The sequence below is a fragment of the Zophobas morio genome, unplaced genomic scaffold (genome assembly GCF_036711695.1).
Source record: "Zophobas morio isolate AGI-343-1 ecotype UQ-CSIRO unplaced genomic scaffold, CSIRO_AGI_Zmor_V1 ptg000012l, whole genome shotgun sequence".
Lineage (NCBI taxonomy): Eukaryota > Metazoa > Arthropoda > Insecta > Coleoptera > Tenebrionidae > Zophobas > Zophobas morio.
In genome coordinates, this window is record NW_026972117.1 from 2,726,950 (window position 1) to 2,745,209 (window position 18,260).

The following is an 18,260-nucleotide window of genomic DNA, read 5'->3' on the forward strand; positions in this document are numbered from 1 at the left end:
ATCTTGAAGACATTTTAAAATTATCATAAGCATGGTAAATTTTTGATCAAAACGTATTTGGTCGTCCCCCCTAAAAAATTTATGATGTCACCACAAAATTTTGCTGAAAAAATCCTATCTAAAATGTACAAAATATGGTGAGTCTCTTCTTGTGATTTATCATTCCATTCAAATTTTTTCGATTTGCATATACAGGGTGACTGAAAAAAATTAATGAATGCGTAAATTTATTTTATTGATTTAATCAGGAACTACAAAACCGAATGCTTTGAAATCTTGCAGATGTTTTAAGGTTATAAAGAGCATAATAAATTTTTAGTCAAAATATATTTGGTTATCTTCTACAAAAAACTGATGAGGTCAGCTCAAAAGTTTTCCGAATAAATCGTATCTACAATGTACAAAATATGATGAGTCTGTACTTGTGATTTATCATTCCATTCATATTTTTGGATTTGCATATGCAGGGTGACTCAAAAAAATTAATGAAGGCGTGAATTTATTTTATCGATTTAATCAGGAATTACAAAACCGAATGCTTTGAAATCTTGGGAATATTTTAAAGTTATTATAAGCATGGTAAACTTTTGTTCAAAATGTATTTGTTCATCCCTCCTAAAAAAATTGATGACGTCACCCTTAAATTTTGCTGAATAAATCCTATCTAAAATGCAAAAAATATGATGAGTTTGTACTTGTGATTTATCATTCCATTCATATTTTTTAGATTTTCTTAAGAGGTGGTTCAAAAAAATTAATGAAGTCAATTTATTTTATTGATTAAATTAAAGGCAACACTTATAATTAGTATTACACCCCAACCAACCCAATTTGGTAGACACAAAATTTGTTAAAGGAAAAACTCGGTTGAAACATAAGGGTAGCGTGCTTATTTACATCGACTTTAACATTACAGACCTGCATTTGTTTTATGCGCTCACTTGGTTCCGCGAATGTGAAATAGACATGTTTATAATCAACCAATTGTGAATTTCACCGTCAAGAATTAAAATAAAACCCAATGTTTTATATAATAAGCGGAAGTCGAAGCAATAAAACCGACGGTCGTTTTGTTTACAGTTTCTCTGTTTGGCTCTCGCGTATGCTGTTACGCCTGTCGTCTTAAATTAAGAATGTTTATACATACACGATTTTCAGTTGCCTCTGATACGTAGGTATACGTGAGTAAATTGTTTCGTTATTTTATTGATTATTACAAATCAATATTCAAACGACCCAGTTCATTTTCCCGAAAATTTGAGAATATAATAATTTTATTCTTAGTATTACACTACATCTATCCCAACTGATATACGTGTCCTTGCAAAAATGTTGATGACGTCATCGCAATTTTTTTTTAAATTCCCACTACAAAAATGTAATGAGAAAAAAAACACAATAGGCATGCAGTCGTCAAGTTTCCGACAGCGAGGGAAGTACTGTCTAAACTCTTTAGACCAATTTTTCTAAAATAGTTGAACTTGATTTGGCCTTCAAAAATTGTGTTCCGGGTTTATTATCAGAGGTGATAACGTGTTGGATTTTCCATTACAACAAAACGTTATTGTATTTAAAGACTTCGGTTTTTCCAACATCATTTGTAATTCACAAAATAACGTACTCCTCCACTTGTGGTTTATGAATCCGTGTTAAGTTAATAAATCTATAATCTATTTCTATATATTTCCATTTATGGTTGAATTAGTTTCTCCACGAACCCATCGACTGCTTCATATCTCACTTCGCCTCCGCCGCCGCCTTCGACTATCAGCTTTCCCAAGCCCCTCGCCGGCCGTTCGACGACATTCCACCGACCCAATTGCAGGCCGGAATGCTCGGAATGTTTCGAAAGTCACGTAATTTTGAAAATCTAATTGCCCCCCGCACTCACGACGTCCACGAATTATTTACGACCGGGGGAAACTCCGCTCCGTTGCCCAACCCGGCTCCCGAGACACCTCCTAAATCACCGCGTCACTCCAGTTTCATTGAACTTTGTGGACGTCGTATATAACATAACTACCGCCTGCAGGTGCCAAACGTTACGTTTTATTTTAACTCCGACGGGGAAATCTCCACGGACGCTTTCAATGCAGTGTCGCGACCCATTTTCGTCAATCCCAACCGGCTTTCCTCCCATGGGTATTCGTTACGCTTCCGCCGTTCGCCCATTCAGCGCCCAGAAAGGGTGCATGGGAAAGCCCGTACCAGGAAACCATTAAAAAACCGTTTGCTCATTAGACCTGATTCGAACACGGGTCGGATGCACCGGGTTAATTGCAATCACGGCGACGGCTCGACCGTAACACCTGGTGCATTCGGACTAATTACGATGAACTATGGAACCGAAGAAAGAAGAAATTACATGAATTACATGTAATACAATTGTATGGTCTCCGGTTTCCGTCCATCTGTCTGTCTGTCTGTCTGTCTGTCTGTCTGTCTGTCTGTATCAAAACGTTTGAATTTGCGCCGCCACCCCGCCGCAGCCGATCTGCCAGCAACTTGTAAGTCGAAAATCCGTTAGCCGCGATGGAATGTGAAAGGCATCGAGCTCGCAGCAAGTCGCAGTTGGCGGATCCAGTTTCTTTTGGGGCAGCATTCTCCGGCATGACGTGGGGCCCTCCGCTCCCGGTCTCGCCATTAACTTATTGGAATAACTCCATTGCGTCGCGGTAAACGGTACCGATTACAAAATTCGGAGCGACTGTCTCCGGGTAACTAACCGGTCACGGAATCTCTCGTGGAGTTTCTGCATTGTTCCGCGTTCTTGCGTTGCAGTACACCCGCACAGGTAAATGCATGCGGACAATGGGAGCGCCGCATCTGCGGGGACGGCGCACCTGCGCCCGAGAATAATGGCCGTTTGTGCGGGGTCCAGCTGCACAGACATTTTGGACGGACGATAAGTAATCGCCGTACTCGTAACATAGTAACATTGTGGAGAGAAGGTTATCGACTTGGATGGGTTATAATTAAATTTCGGCTAATTTTAGGCGCAAAAAAGATAATGCGTGTAAATTATTTCTAATGTCCAGTCTGTTGGTCGTTTTAATTAAGGATCGCGTCAAGGTCGCTGATTTTCGGACTGCGGTTTCAAAAGAACGAGGAATGAAGGATTTTTATGAAACCCTTGTGCGAAGATGTATTCAATTTCTTGAAACGAGCGTGTGGCGTAATTACGGTGTTGTGCAAGGACCTCACCTTGGGCCTGTTCGTTTCCGTCTGTACAGCAATGACGTTGGCGCGGTTTTGTACACGGAGTTTTTGTCACTTGCTAACGAATTTGATTGTTTGAGTTTAGTATGAACTGGGTGGGTGGGCTGGTAAAGCTAAATATAAATATTACGCGAAGAAGTGAGGAAATTGTAACGATCCATCGACGGTTTTTACAATCCGATTGCCCTAGTTAGGTAAAAGCGACTCAAATTAAAACCTAATTGAGCGATAATCATCTACTCATTATTATCATCGTCATGCAGAATGTCAACATTTTCATCAAAATTAATTGACTATTCTGACTTTTTTGGATCGAGTTTTTTATATTTTACAGTTTTTGAAGACTTGGTAGTTGTTTTTTAATACTAGAATATTTAATTTAAAAATTTCCGTTTTTTTTTTTAGTTTGCAGTCTGTTTTAAAGATAAATTAAGATTTTTCAAGTCTACAATCACGTCTGTCCCGAATTATTTATTTCATGATTTTCGGTTTTCAAATTTATGAGATTTTTAAATTTATCAATTTTTACAAAATTTAAGTCAGAAATTAAAAAACAAATAAACTAGGTGTGAAAGGTTTCCTATTTTAAAATTACAGTTTAAAACATTTTTTATTTTTGGATTAAAAAAAAATATGCGGAGTTCATGTTGTGAGCAGGTGGCTATGTATATTAAAAAAAAAAAGGAAAAATATTAACCCCGCCCACCCACCCCATCTCAATTGTGATGATTTTTTTATTCTAAGAAACTTAAAACACATTTAAAATGGTAATGCAATCTGTTCTTCGTATCTCTTTTGTTAGATTTCATTTTGCTACCTCTCTTTTTTCTCGCCTTTTTTGTTTCCTCCATTTTTTGTCGCTTTCTTTTTGCCACCTACTTTTTATTGCCTTTTATTTGCTGCCTCTTTCTTGGAGCCTTTTTTTGTCTTATCTTTTTAGAGATGTTGTAAGTTTCTTGTTGTCGAAATAAGTCTTCACATATTAAGAAAAAAAAGGCAAATTGTAGCCCCGCCCACCCACCCTATCGCAAGAGGGCGAAGCTTAACTGCAGAATCATTATTTCTCTACGAAAAATTAATAACACATTTTTTTTTGAGTATCGTGAATTTTTGAGTATCGTGTTATTCAAAGAATACTACTCGTATGTATATTAAGAAAAAAATAAAGCCAAGATTAGGCGACTCATATCCGCCCCGATCTCAATTCTCAATTGTGATGAATTTTTCATTAGTTGTCAGATCGAGAGGCGGGGCTTAATTGCAAGTCTAGAAGAATTTACCATTTTAAACATGTTTTAAGTTTCTTGTTGTGAAAAGGCGACTACGTATATTAAGAAAAACACCAAAATATAAGCCCCGCCCACCCGCCCTGTCTCAATTGTGATGATTTTTTTTATTCGTCGTGAGCCAAAGGAGGGGAATTTAATTGCAAAATACTTAGAGACTTAAAGATTAAGCCCCACCCATATCCGCCCTGATGTAAATAGTAATGCAGTTTTCATTCGTTGACAGACCAAGGGGCGGAGCTTAATTGCAAAATCCATACTTCCTTACAAAAATTTACCATTTTTTCTTAATGTGCATAGTATCCTTTGAACAACACGTTACTCAAAAACATGTCATTAATTTCTTGTAAAGAATTAAGTATTTGCAATTTGCCCGCTTGGTCCACGGCGAATATAATAAAAAATCGTCACAAATGAGAAGGGGTGGGTGGGCGGGGTTTATATTTTGCCTTTTTTTTCTTAATGTACATATTATTGTTTGAACAGCACGATACTCAAAAACATATTTTTAATTTCTTGTAAGGAAATAAGTATTTTGCAGTTAAGCTCCGCTCCCTTGGTTCATGGCGAATAAAAAAAATCATTACAAATGAGATAGGGCGGGCGGGCGGGGCTTATATTTTACCTTCTTTTTAATACACATACATAGCCATCTGTTCACAATATAAAACTTAAAATATGTTTAAAATAGAAAATTTGTATAGGGAAGTATCGATTTTGCAATTATCCATAACTGTAAAATCCACATTTTCTTACAAAAATTTACCATTTTTTTAAGGTGTTTTCAGTTTCTAAGAATAAAAAAAACATCACAATTGAGATGGGGTGGGTGGGCGGGGCTTATATTTTGCCTTTTGCATCTTAATGTATATAGTATTCTTTGAACAACACGATACTCAAAAATATGTTTTTGAATTCTTGGAAGGAAATAAGTATTTTGCAGTTAAGCTCCACCCTCTTGGTTCACGGCGAATAAAAAAAATCTATACAATTGAGATAGGGCGGGTGGGCGGGGCTTATATTTTACCTTCGTTTTAATATACATACTTAGCCATCTGTTCACAACATAAAACTTAAAATATGTTTAAAATGGAAAATTTGTATAGGGAAATATCGATTTTGCAATTATCCATAACTGTAAAATCCATATTTCCTTGCAAAGTGGTCCCACTTTAACCATGTTTTAACTTTCTTGTTCTGAAAAGATAATTAAAGCTTTTCTGCTTTGAAAGTATTGCTTGCAGTCAACTTAAGTGATTGTCTCTCCAGAAAAACATGACCTCACAAAATTAAAAAGTTGTCAAGACATTACCAAAATTTTCAGTTGGAATAGTTTCTTTCGAAAACTATGAAAATTCAAAATGTGAAAAATATGTGAAAAGCATTTCTGTTTAGAAAGTAGTACAGTAGAAGAGAAACTTGATATGTTTTTTTTTTTTTTCAGAAAAACATTATTCCAAAATTGAAAATTATAAAATTTTTGTCTGCCCTGGTCGAGTTTTTAAAATTATAGTTTATTTTAAATTGTGATACTCTGCTTGGTGAGAAGAAATAGTGACTGAAAATTATGAAAATTTTGGATTTTAGAAATAAGGAATTTAGAGCAGATCCATTTAAAACAGAAAAATAATTTTTTCCCGCAAAATTTAAAACGTTAACATACAGGACTACCGAATTTTGTGGGTCATTGGCAAAAATTTTCAATTGGAATAGTTTAAATAAAAAAACGATGAAAATTCAAACAGTGAAAATATGTCAATTTTAAGTTGCAGTATTGCTGTTTATTCAGTTTTTGGCTTTTTTGGAAAATATTTTCTTTTTTTTTAAATTAAGGTTTTCAAATCTAAAATCACGTCTGTCCAGAAATATTTATTTCATTATTTTCAGTTTTCAAATTTATGAGATTGTTAAATTTAACAATTTTTGCAAAATTAAAGTGCAGACGTTCCATTTCACAGATTTGAAAATTTAGGAAATTTGTTTTCACTATTTTTTGAAAAACCAAAAACGCGAAATGGAGTTCCATACTCAAGATTTTGGAAGAGGAAACGCGTTAAATTTGCACAGTTTCAAAATATAATACATACATTGTTTTCTAGTTTCCCAAGTTTTTAAAGTTTTTTTTATATTTTCGATTTTACAATTTCAAAATTTGAAATGTCGTGTGTTTAGCTTTTCTCATTTTGAAGAGGATCTGTGTTACATGGTCACTATAATTGATGACAATTATTGCAGTAGAATCCGCCAAAAAGTTGTCAAGACATTACCAAAATTTTCAGTTGGAATAGTTTCTTTCGAAAACTATGAAAATTCAAAATGTGAAAAATATGTGAAAAGCATTTCTGTTTAGAAAGTATTACAGTAGAAGAGAAACTTGATTTTTTTTTTTTTTTCAGAAAAACATGATTCCAAAATAGAAAATTATAAAATTTTTGTCTGCCCTGGTCGAGTTTTTAAAATTATAGTTTATTTTAAATTGCGATGCTCTGCTTGGTGAGAAGAAATAGTGACTGAAAATTATGAAAATTTTGGATTTTAGAAATAAGGAATTTAGAGCAGATCTATTTAAAATAGTAACTGAATAATTGTTTCCCACAAAATTTACAAAGTCAACAGACACAGGACTACCGAATTTTGTGGGTCGTTGTCAAAAATTCTCAGTTGGAATAGTTTAAATAAAAAAGACGATGAAAATTCAAACAGTGAAAATATGTCAATTTTAAGTTGCAGTATTGCTGTTTATTCAATTTTTGGCTTTTTTGGAAAATATTTTTATTTTTTTTTTTAATTAAAGGTTTCAAATTTAAAATTACGTCTGTCCAGAAATATTTATTCCATTATTTTCAGTTTTCAAATTTATGAGATTGTTAAATTTATCAATTCTTACAAAATTTAAGTGCAGACGTTCCATTTCAACCGATTTGAAAATTTAGCAAATTGATTTCTAGTTTCCCAAGTTTTTAAAGATTTTTTTTATATTTTCGATTTTACAATTTCAAAATTTGAAATGTGTGTTTAGCTTTTCTCATTTTGTAGAGGATCTGTGTTACATGGTCGCTATAATTTATGACAATTATTGCAGTAGAATCCGCCAAATAGTGAACATTGATTTTTGCTTATGACTACTCCGGCTGTTAAAAGAAACAAAGGTTCTATGAATACATTTTAAGTTGTTGTTTAATAGCCAATGACAATCAACCCAAAAGCAGTTTGGCGGTTAAATAAGAAATACAAAATCAATGTTCTCTTTTTTTTCTTTAACTTGACATTTCGCATTTTTTATTTTGTGGTCTACTATTTTGAACCATTTTTGGCCGATTTCTGTAAATTTCCATTAATAACTAGCGGTTCTATTTATAAGTTCGCCAGAACCACAAGAGCAAAAAATTAGATTACGAGTTCTTGAAATGAATTGAGTATTGTCACAGTCGATTTAAATTTATTAAAATAAAGTTGTGGTAAACTTGACATTTCGTATTCCAGCGAATTAGCGCAACCGTAAAACCCCATGTCACTCCACCAAATTCTTGCCTATCGATTAGCCACCGTTTTTTCAGTCCGTAAATCGCGCATTCGAAATTCCTCTGCCGTCCAACTGGTTCATATTTTATTGTAATGCGGTATAATTAATTTGAAAAGACCGCTGCAGGCCTCCTGCAGCATATTAACCTCAAACACCACGCCCAGGTGTCGGAGTTAGATAATCGGCGACGTCTTTCCGAAACAATAAATACTAAACCCGGCGACATTTATAACTCGGAGCAAAAACGCCAGCGCAAAAACTTTGGCCTGACTTTTTAGCCGGCCGATAGATAAAAAAACGAGCTTTTTGCGCCCGACAAAAATCCTCCCAATTTCTTCCCAAGTAAAGTAGTTAATGGCCCCAGCCCGTGCCCCCACTTGCCGCGCTTACCTCACACCGAGTCAATAAACTTGTATGCATGAGATGACGCAGGCGATTTTCCAGATTGCAAATTTGATTAGCACTCAAGACGAGCTGCGCGAGACAGGTAATTCCCGCCAAAATTTGACGTTTCGAGTGGTAGCCACTTTCATGTTTTTCCGAACAACTTTCAACAAGCGCTAAACCCGATTTTCTCTTGCAGAGGAGGAAATCGACGTGGTGTCCGTCGGCGGCGGCGACAAGTTCTGCGCGAGCAAGTCCGCCGCCAACGCGCTTCCCACCAACCCGTCGACCAAGGACCGCCGCCACATCCAGCGCACCATGCAGAGCCGCTTCCCGCAGGGCCTCAAGACCATATTGCCCGTGAAGCGCGCCGCCCCCAACCCCAAGAAGGTGGACAACCGCGGCCGCGGCCGCCAGTACAAGCGCGTCAAGGGCAACCACAGACAGTACAAACGCAGGTACGGCTACAGCAGCGACAGCGAGCCCGAGCCGTCCGAGAAGCGCCACCTTCATAACAACATGGAGCGGCAGCGGCGCATCGATCTGCGCAACCTCTTCAACGACCTGAAGAAGCTGCTGCCCGACGTGAGCAAGAAGCCGCGGGCCGCCAAGGTGGCCATACTGCGCGGGGCCTCCGCCTACTGCAAAGATCTGACCTACACCGACCAGATGCTGAAGAAGCGGATAGAGCTGATGCGACAGCAGCAAATGCGCTTGCGCGCGGAAGTGTCGAAGCTGCGGCGGGACGTCGTCGCCAAGCGCTAACTAGGTTAGGTTTTAGGTTATGTTTTATTCGAATCGGTTATAGTACTGTGATTGACTAGCGAGTTTGTTTTGTTGATTTAGGGGTAGTGTGTTATCATTTTTTTTTTTTTTTTAAGTAGAGACGAGTTTAGTTGCAATAAGGCATGCGTTACGTTTTAATAAATTGTTGTGATGATGACTGTTTGTGATAAAGCTCTTGAGAATTCTTCTTTTTTTCGGTTTCTCTTTTGAACTCTTGCGTTTATTTCATCAAGTCGTCACGAGCAATCACATTTCGCTTCCATCATCATGTTACCATGTACATAAGTTCTGCATCAAGTTAGAGCTCGAGAAGTGTATTTGTCTCGACAGCCGCTCCGAGGAGTAGTGCGACTTTAATGTTTTAAGTCTTATTTTAACACTTTATGTATGTTTGTATCTTTTATTTATGTGCGGCTGGAGGCGGAGCCTACGTTGTTAGTTAATCAAGTGCGCTTGCGCGGCTCCGCCCCCCGCCGCCGGAGCTATTGGATTCTATTTAGGTTGTACATATGTTTAACGACGTTATTAACTTTCCGCTTTTGTTTTTTGTAGTAGCGAGCGAGCTTCCTTTCCGCCGGTTTCGTAACAAAAACCCCCTCCGCAAGTGCCTTTTTTGTTACGGAACGGCGCACTTATTCCGTTCGATCGGGGAGCGAAGCGAGCACGTTTGGTTCACACTGTATATTATGTGATAATAGAGCCTAGGGGTATTTTTTATTTTGTGTGGACTCCGCGTCCACGAGTGTGTATTTTATAGCGTTTTTTATTCTATAATTTGTTACAGTTCTGGTATATTGTTGTATATATATTTTTATCGTCTTCCTGAAGCGTCCGCTGTTAGTCGTAAGATCAAGAGAATTGTTGTGTTCATGATATTTTACAGTATTTTATACTTTTGATAAGCAAAATCGAAACACAAAAAAATAATAAAAACATAAAACACAAAAAAATCGCTTTACTTCGTAGAGTAAAGTTCGTTGAAGAATGTACCTGTGATGCAAACCTCGCTGTTGACCAAATACATAGTTTACGAGTAGTGTCAGAGCACGAGTTTCTCTAATAGCAAATATATAGCAGGGCAATTCTCTAACTTATCGACCCGCTTTTGGTGAAGCATCTAGAATAAAGTAACACCTTATTTTAATTTTGTTGTTATTTGTACTTATACAATAACTACTTGTATGTAATTATGGTTGTAATTAGTTTTTTAATTTTCATCGGTAGTCTTACGATTGCTGTAAACTAGTTCCTTTAAGCTAGGAATACACATTTTGCTTTAGACAACGTTCGTTATTTCATTCACCACTCCCGCACTTTTTTCTTGTTTGCTCTTTCGCTCTTTCATCTTCTTGTGGCGCCTGGAACCGAGATGATCCAACCACTGAAAGTTACCCACGAAGGTGCGCTCGCACGTTTCGCAAAAGTAGGTGTCGTCTTCAGAGTTCGGGTTGGAACTCGTTTGCTGCATGGGAAGCGGCTTGTGTTTACAGTCGCTTCCGTTTATGAAGGATTCCACGATTTCGACGGCCGGTTGGGTGACATTTTCGTCCCACTTATCCAAGTCGGTGACGTCCAGCCCGTAAAGTGGAGGCACCTGTTTTAATAAGCGAAGAGATAAAAAAGTACCGCCCGAGTCTTTTATTGCTTCTATAACGAAGCTTTAGTACGAGGATTAAGTACTGACCTATGGACAGACATTAAAGTTTGCCGAGACAGTTATTACATACATTTCAAATTTTCCTATTTTGAAGGTGCTCAGAACGCAATGATACGCCACTGATCAGAATTTTTTTAAATTCGGAGTTTTGCGATTCGGTGTGTCGAAATTGTTCAAAACCTTTCAAGACTGACGTGAATATTTAAAGAAGAACATTTTGGTACAATTTTTATTTTCGCTGTTTATAATAATTATTAAAAAATACAACATAACCTCACTTTATTTACGCGACAAATCCGCAATAATGCAAATTTGCGTTTTAGTGTGTCGAAATTGTTTAACGCCCTTTTCGCTTTCACGTTTTTATATCATTTTTAATTTAAAACTCAGGACTTTCGGGCGCTTTGGGATTTAAGTTGTTATTTTAGAATTTTTGCAGAATTTCAGCACACTTTTTTTTAATTAACCAATTTTGCGTTTCCGATTTTTACGAAAGATTAGTTTTTAAATTGTCAGTCAGTATAACACGATAAATTGCGGTTATTCTATTTTTCTAGCATTTTTTTAATTCAAATGTACCAACATAACCTCACTTTGCTGGGTGTCTGAACATTTTTAATTTGGCGTTTTTAGCCACTGGAGATTAAATTGATTACTTTAGACCTTTTGCAAAATTTTAACACGTTTTCTAAATGAACCAATTTTGCCTTTTAGTTTCTTTTTTACTTTTATTGTTTATAATGATAAAAAAATGTACATAACCTCACTTCGCTTTCACAGTAGTGAAAACGGTTTTTTTTCGAAAGCAAAATTTTGAAAAACATTGTTTGAAGCCACCAGTTTTTTCAAAATTTTACAAAAAAAAATAATAATTTAATATTCAAAAAGCTTTTGTGGCGGGTGGGTGGGGCTTATTTTTCAACTTTTTTTTTCTTAACATTTACAGTTGTCTTTCAATAACACGATACTTATAACATATATTCCAGAGAAAGAAAGATTTTGTCATTAAGCTCCGCCCCCGCTTCACGACGAATGAAAAAATTATCACACTTGAGATAGGAAACGTAAGCCCCACCCACCCGGCCAATCGCAATTGTGATGATTTTTTTTATTCGTCGTGAACCAAGGGGGCCGAGCTTAATTGCAAATTTCTATTTCTCTACAAACATTTTCCATTTTAAACATATTTTAATTATCTTGTTGTGCAAAAAGACTACGTATATAAAAAAAAAGAAGCAAAATAGAGGCCCCGCCCGCCCGCCCCCATCTTACTTAATTGTGGTGATTTTTTTTATTCGCCGTGACTTCAGGGGCGGAGCTTAACTGCAAAATCTTTATTTTTCTACAAGAAATTACCGTGTCAAACATGTTTTGTTGTTGTTGACATAGTAAATTTTGTCTTTTGTTTAGAACATGTTTAAAATGGTAAAGTTTTGTCGGGAAAAATCGAGTTTACAGTTGAACTTTGCCCCTTGGTCGGACAACCAATGAACAATTAATCACAATTGAGGTTGGGAGGGTGGGTGGGGCTTATTATTTTTATCTTTTTTTTTCTTAACATATATACATAATTTTCTGTTAACAACATGACACTTAAAAACCTGTTCCATATGGTAGTTTCTTGTAGAGAAATACGCATTTTGCAATTAAGCTCCGCCCCTCAGTTCACGACGAATGAAAAAACCCATCACAACTGAGACTAAGGCGGGTGGGCGGGGTTCATATTTTGCCTTTTTTTCTTAATATATGAACGTAGAAGAGAAACTGAGAACAAATCATAAACCCCGCCCACCCACCCTGTCTCAGTTGTGGCGATTTTTCTCTGCTCGTCGTGAGCAACGGGTGCTGAGCTCAACTGCACAATCCTAAAAGCTAAAAATTATGCTCCGCCTATGTCTCGATCTCAATTGTGACGAATTTTTCATTCGTCCTCGGTCCGAAAGGCGGGGCGTAACTGGAAAATTCATATTTCCCGACAAAAATAACCAATTTAAATATCTTTAAGGTTTTTGTTGTGAAAAGAAGACTACGTATATTAAAAAAAGTGGCACAAAGGCACAATGTAAGGTGTCGGAAAATTTTTAACTTGGCTCTTTTAGCCCCTAGGAAAATTTTTGCAAAATTTCAACACTTTTCTAAATGAACTAACTTTGCGTTTCCGAATTGATAATAAATAATTTTTATTTCTTACGAAAAAATAGTTTTTAAATTGTCAGTCAGTATAACACAATAAATTGCGGTTATTTTATTTTTCTAACATTCTTTTTATATCAAATGTGCCAACATAACCTCACTTTGCTGCACAACAAATTCCACAATAGGAAAATGTTTTTTTTCCTAATGCAGATCTTTTTTGAAGTGAAATTTACAAAACCAATGTTTGCAGACATTGGTTTCAAATTTTTTATTTAAAACTCAAAAGGCTTCTGGGTGTCTGAACATTTTTAATTTTGCGTTTTTAGCCACTGAAGTTTAAATTGATCACCTTAGGCCTTTTGCAAAATTTTAACACGTTTTTCTAAATGCACCAATTTTACATTTCAGTTTTTTTAACTTTAATTGTTTATAATGATAAAAAAAATGTACATAACCTCACTTCGCTTTCACAGTAGTGAAAAATTCTTCTTTTGAAGCAAAATCTTGAAAAACATTGTCTAAAGCCACCAGTTTTTTCAAAATTTTACAAAAAAAAGTGAATATAATATTCAAAAACTTCTACTGGGGCGGGTGGGTGGGGCTTATTTTTCAACTTTTTTTTTCTTAACATTTACAGTTGTCTTTCAATAACACGAAACTTATAACATCTATTCCAGAGAAAGAAGGATTTTGCAATTAAGCTCCGCCCCTCAGGTCACGACGAATGAAAGAAGTCATCACAACTGAGACGAGGGCGGGTGGGCGGGGTTTATATTTTGCCTTTTTTTTTCTTGATATATGAACGCAGTTTTCTATTTACGACGAGAAACTGAAAACAAATCTAAACCCCGCCCACCCACCCTGTCTCAATTGTGGCGATTTTTCTCTGCTCGTCGTAATCAAACGGGTGCTGAGCTTAACTGCAAAATCCTAAAAGCTAAAAGTTAAGCTCCGCCTATGTCTCGATCTCAATTGTGACGAATTTTTCATTCGTTCTCAGTCCGAAAGGCGGAGCGTAACTGGAAAATTCATATTTCCCGACAAAAATAACCAATTTAAATATCTTTAAGGTTTTTGTTGTGAAAAGAAGACTACGTATATTAAAAAAAGGCACAATGTAAGGTGTTGGAAAATTTTTAACTTGGCTCTTTTAGCCCCTGGGAAAATTTTTGCAAAATTTCAACACTTTTCTAAATGAACGAATTTTGCGTTTCCGAATTGATAGTAAATAATTTATTTCTTACGAAAAAATAGTTTTTAAATTGTCACTCAGTATAGCACAATAAATTGCGGTTATTCTATTTTTCTAACATTTTTTTTTTAAATCAAATGCACCAACATAACCTCACTTTGCTGCACAACAAATTCCACAATAGGAAAATGTTTTTTTTCCTAATGCAGATCTTTTTTGAAGTGAAATTTACAAAACCAATGTTTGCAGACATTGGTTTCAAATTTTTTATTTAAAACTCAAAAGGCTTCTGGGTGTCTGAACATTTTTAATTTGGCGTTTTTAGCCACTGAAGTTTAAATTGATCACTTTAGGCCTTTTGCAAAATTTTAACACGTTTTTCTAAATGAACCAATTTTACCTTTCAGTTTTTTTTAACTCTTATTGTTTATAATGATAAAAAAATGTACATAACCTCACTTCGAGTTCACAGTAGTGAAAGGTTTTTTTTCGAATGCAAAATTCTTCTTTTGAAGCAAAATTTTGAAAAACATTGAAGCCACCAGTTTTTTCAAAATTTTACAAAAAAAAGTGAATATAATATTCAAAAAGCTTTTACTGGGGCGGGTGGGTGGGGCTTATTTTTCAACTTTTTTTTTTCTTAACATTTACAGTTGTCTTTCAATAACACGAAACTTATAACATCTATTCCAGAGAAAGAAGTCATCACAACTGAGATGAGGGCGGGTGGGCAAGGTTTATATTTTGCCTTTTTTTCTTGATATATGAACGCAGTTTTCTATTTACGACGAGAAACTGAAAACAAATCTAAACCCCGCCCACCCACCCTGTCTCAATTGTGGCGATTTTTCTCTGCTCGTCGTAATCAAACGGGTGCTGAGCTTAACTGCAAAATCCTAAAAGCTAAAAATTAAGCTCCGCCAATGTCTCGATCTCAATTGTGATGAATTGGAACTGGAAAATTCATATTTCCCGACAAAAATGTACCAATTTAAATATCTTTTAAGGTTTTTGTTGTGAAAGCGAAAAAGTTTAATTGAAATGTACCAATATAACGTCACTTTGTTAGTCCAGTGGCATTTTGTGTCGTAGTAGCAACTTTAGCAGTTTTAGTGTGGCACTAATGTCACATACAACAAGATAGGTCAGAACTGCCATCCTAGCGGCATTAAATATTGTCCGTCAAAAAAAGTTACCAAAATTTTCAAATTTTTTATTTATCTTAAATAAAATTATTCTTCCTACCTCCCTATCCCTCCGCCCCAGGAAACGGTTATTCGTCCACTTATTTTGCTTTCTGGCGTACCTCCTCGTCACCATTTTCAACTCTTCTATGCATTTCTCAAGTTCGTTTTTTCCTTTCTCCGACTCTCTGTCCTCGTCGCTCAAAGTAAAGTACGAATGAAACTCCTTAAAGCCTATGGACTGAAAAACACCTTTTGTGTAATCAGGAGCTCTAAAAAAACGACCGGTCACAAAACAACCGTTTTATCCCCCTTAGTTCCTCACTCTGTACTATTTATCCGATTTTTGTTGTACATCTCATGAAAACCCAAAAGTTCTTGCACCAAACCCTCCTGTACCATCTTGTCGACCCTCTGATTTAATCTCCCATCAAGGACATCCTAAAACTGCACATTTAAACCCTGCAGGTGCTCGTCTAGCGCATACTTTGTCACATTGTAAATGAAATATCAACGCATTGTTGTACCTCAGCCCGCCGCCAGACTGTGACGCTCCTTGCGCCTTTTGTTGCTCCTCTAGAATCGCGCTGTGTTGTCGTCCCTTCTGATACAGCACTTCCAAAGATCTGGAAGATTTGTTAACTACTTTTACAACATTTTCACCGCTTTGCTTTCACCTCAGTATTTTCCTTTTGTTGTTCGGATGCAGCCTCCTCGCCATGTTCGGGTCCAACAGTTTCAGCTTTTTGTGGAGTTCCTCGCTCGGCAATTCGTGATCTTTATTAACGATGTCCGGCAATGCCTTTACATGCTCTCCGGGCGCCTCAATTAAAATTTTCCACAAGAGGGATTCTATATAATAATTAGTTCCACCAACGACGATCGCCAATTTACTTCTGTTTAATAGACTGTCTATCTGAATGAAATTTAAGGAAATTCCTGTGAATTCAGAGGGGCGCTTTGTCAAATCGTGACGAAGGAAGTCGTAAAAGAGCCGATGCGCTTTATGGGTTAGCTGCGGTAAAATTGGGCCCGAATTATGCATATTTTGCTAGACTAGTTTGATTATGCGAAATAAATCAGATTAATTAGTTCCGTAAGGATGGGTGCTTCGACTGAGGAGAGCATATGAATATAGATAGATGAATAGCAGACGAGCAGGGCCGGCTTTAGGGACCTATTTTTGTATATACGCATCACGAACTAATAAGAATAAAAATACACACGCACCACGCAGTGCGTGAGGTGCACCTGTCCCTAATTAAATAATAGTACGAAGGACAGGCGGCACAGGTGCTGGAAAAGGGTCCAAACGAGCACTTTGTTTATCGAGGTCAGAATCACCGGAATTAACATATGCGGCCTTGGAAATATGAAGACACCCCATCCACGTGGCAGCGTTGTGAAAAGAATTGATAATATCTAATAATTTATTAATTTAAAGTACCGAAGGTAAACATTTCGTCACGTGCAGGTGTTAAATTTTAGGTTCGTCGGACGACTTTATTCGGCTTTTGTTTGTTAATTGCGGTGTGAGTTTCCTTGTTTCTTGAGTAATAGTCATTTTAAATTTCGAGCGTGACTCACATGATTAGTGGTAATTAAACGTTAAAATTTTAACAGTCGGATTTGGTTCTAATTTTAAATTTTGAATTTGTTGACGTCCGTGTTATCTATTTTCAGTTACAAAAAGTTGCGCAATTTTGTGTTGTAATCAATATTATATTGAAATTGAAATATTGTGCAATGTTTCAACGTAATTTTTTCCAAAATCAAAGGATACAATTTTTAAGGCACTGTTGCGATATTCAACCACTGTAAACGTTTCATGAGGATCTAAAATATCGAGAAGATGATGTGGGGCAAGACTTTGTTCCTCTTTAGTAGCTTTCGCCGTTATAATATCAAGCCCTTTGTAAACCTGCAAGTTCATTAACGTTCTAGCCGGTTTAAAATTACACGTAGTACGAAAGTGTTGAACTTGATTAAAAAAAAAAAAAAAATTGGGACTTTAATATTCACAACTCGGTTATGCAACCAAGAATACTCCTGTATTGTTGGTTGCATACATCCGCATATATACATTATTATTATTTTATTTTATGAATAAATATGTCGTTAGATTTCTAAAAAATTATGAATTTAAGATCGTCGATTAACGCACCACGTTATTCACGTATTTCTAGTCTTATTCATAGATTAATTTGACTTAGCAAAAATCCACATTAATAATACCTGCATCGAATCTGCACTGATGATCTCCCCCTTAAACCTCTGCGCTAATTCAATCGACAATTTAGTCTTCCCTGAACCTGTGGCTCCTAATATAACAACCAGAGGCAGCCTTCGGGCCATTTTAACGATTCTAAACGCTTTCCAAAGAGTTGCGACCACGTGCTTTTTAAACGTTAACTCTAAAAAGAAAAACAACTCTAGAGATACAAACATGTTGTACAAAGCTAGCGACCACGCTGATATCGAACTCGTAACGATAAACACCAAACACGCACCAAAATCGCTAGAATTGCATCATCATCATCAAAATGCGTTTTTTCAACAATTATCCAAAATTTGTGCAGAAAAACTCACCTGCGGCAAGCACGCACCTCACACTATTGCACTCACACCAAAAACTGCAACAATCTCGGCCGCTTTTAGTTAAAAAAATCAAATTCGAGCACCTCGTGGTTCACAGTTCGTGCACATTTTTAAATTTTAACCTTAAACTGTCAGCTGATCGATGTGTCACTTCGTCGCGGGTATAGCGAATGCAAAAGGCGTGCGCAACCGGCTGTCACACTAAATCGAAAAAAATGGTTAATTTATAGTGCGACTATTTTATATGAACCATAATTTATGCGTGCATTACTACTGTAATTAATTCATCTAGTCA

The 18,260-nt window shown here is 36.4% G+C and overlaps 2 protein-coding genes across 9 annotated transcripts in view; one reads left to right on the forward strand and one right to left on the reverse strand.

Annotated features, from left to right (window-relative positions):
• Positions 1-10,482, forward strand: part of Myc — a 45,010-nt gene extending 34,528 nt beyond the window's left edge. For all 8 annotated transcript variants that reach the window (XM_064054111.1, XM_064054112.1, XM_064054115.1 and 5 more), the window contains one exon: positions 8,612-10,482. In XM_064054111.1, coding sequence (XP_063910181.1) covers positions 8,612-9,177 — 566 coding nt within the window. In that variant the 3' untranslated portion in view covers positions 9,178-10,482. The remainder of the gene's footprint in view (positions 1-8,611) is intronic.
• On the reverse strand, positions 10,334-18,102 carry LOC135127611 (tRNA dimethylallyltransferase). Its single transcript, XM_064054119.1, has 8 exons — positions 17,957-18,102; positions 17,603-17,781; positions 17,151-17,288; positions 16,045-16,283; positions 15,855-15,993; positions 15,693-15,808; positions 15,429-15,639; positions 10,334-10,792 (listed from the first exon to the last, which is right to left on the reverse strand). The coding sequence occupies exons 2-8, from the start codon at positions 17,720-17,722 to the stop codon at positions 10,475-10,477; spliced, it is 1,281 nt and encodes a 426-aa protein (XP_063910189.1). The 5' UTR covers positions 17,723-17,781; positions 17,957-18,102; the 3' UTR covers positions 10,334-10,474.
• Between the last annotated feature and the right edge of the window lie 158 nt (positions 18,103-18,260).

Excerpts from the sequence above, each read along its gene's own strand:
- LOC135127611 (XM_064054119.1), bottom strand. The coding sequence starts at position 17,722 with ATGGCCCGAAGGCTGCCTCTGGTTGTTATATTAGGAGCCACAGGTTCA. Across the intron at positions 17,289-17,602 it reads TCAGTGCAGATTCGATGCAG|GTTTACAAAGGGCTTGATAT; the intron begins GTATTATTAATG and ends ATGAACTTGCAG. Across the intron at positions 10,793-15,428 it reads TGGGGCGGAGGGATAGGGAG|GTGCCTCCACTTTACGGGCT; the intron begins GTAGGAAGAATA and ends TTATTAAAACAG.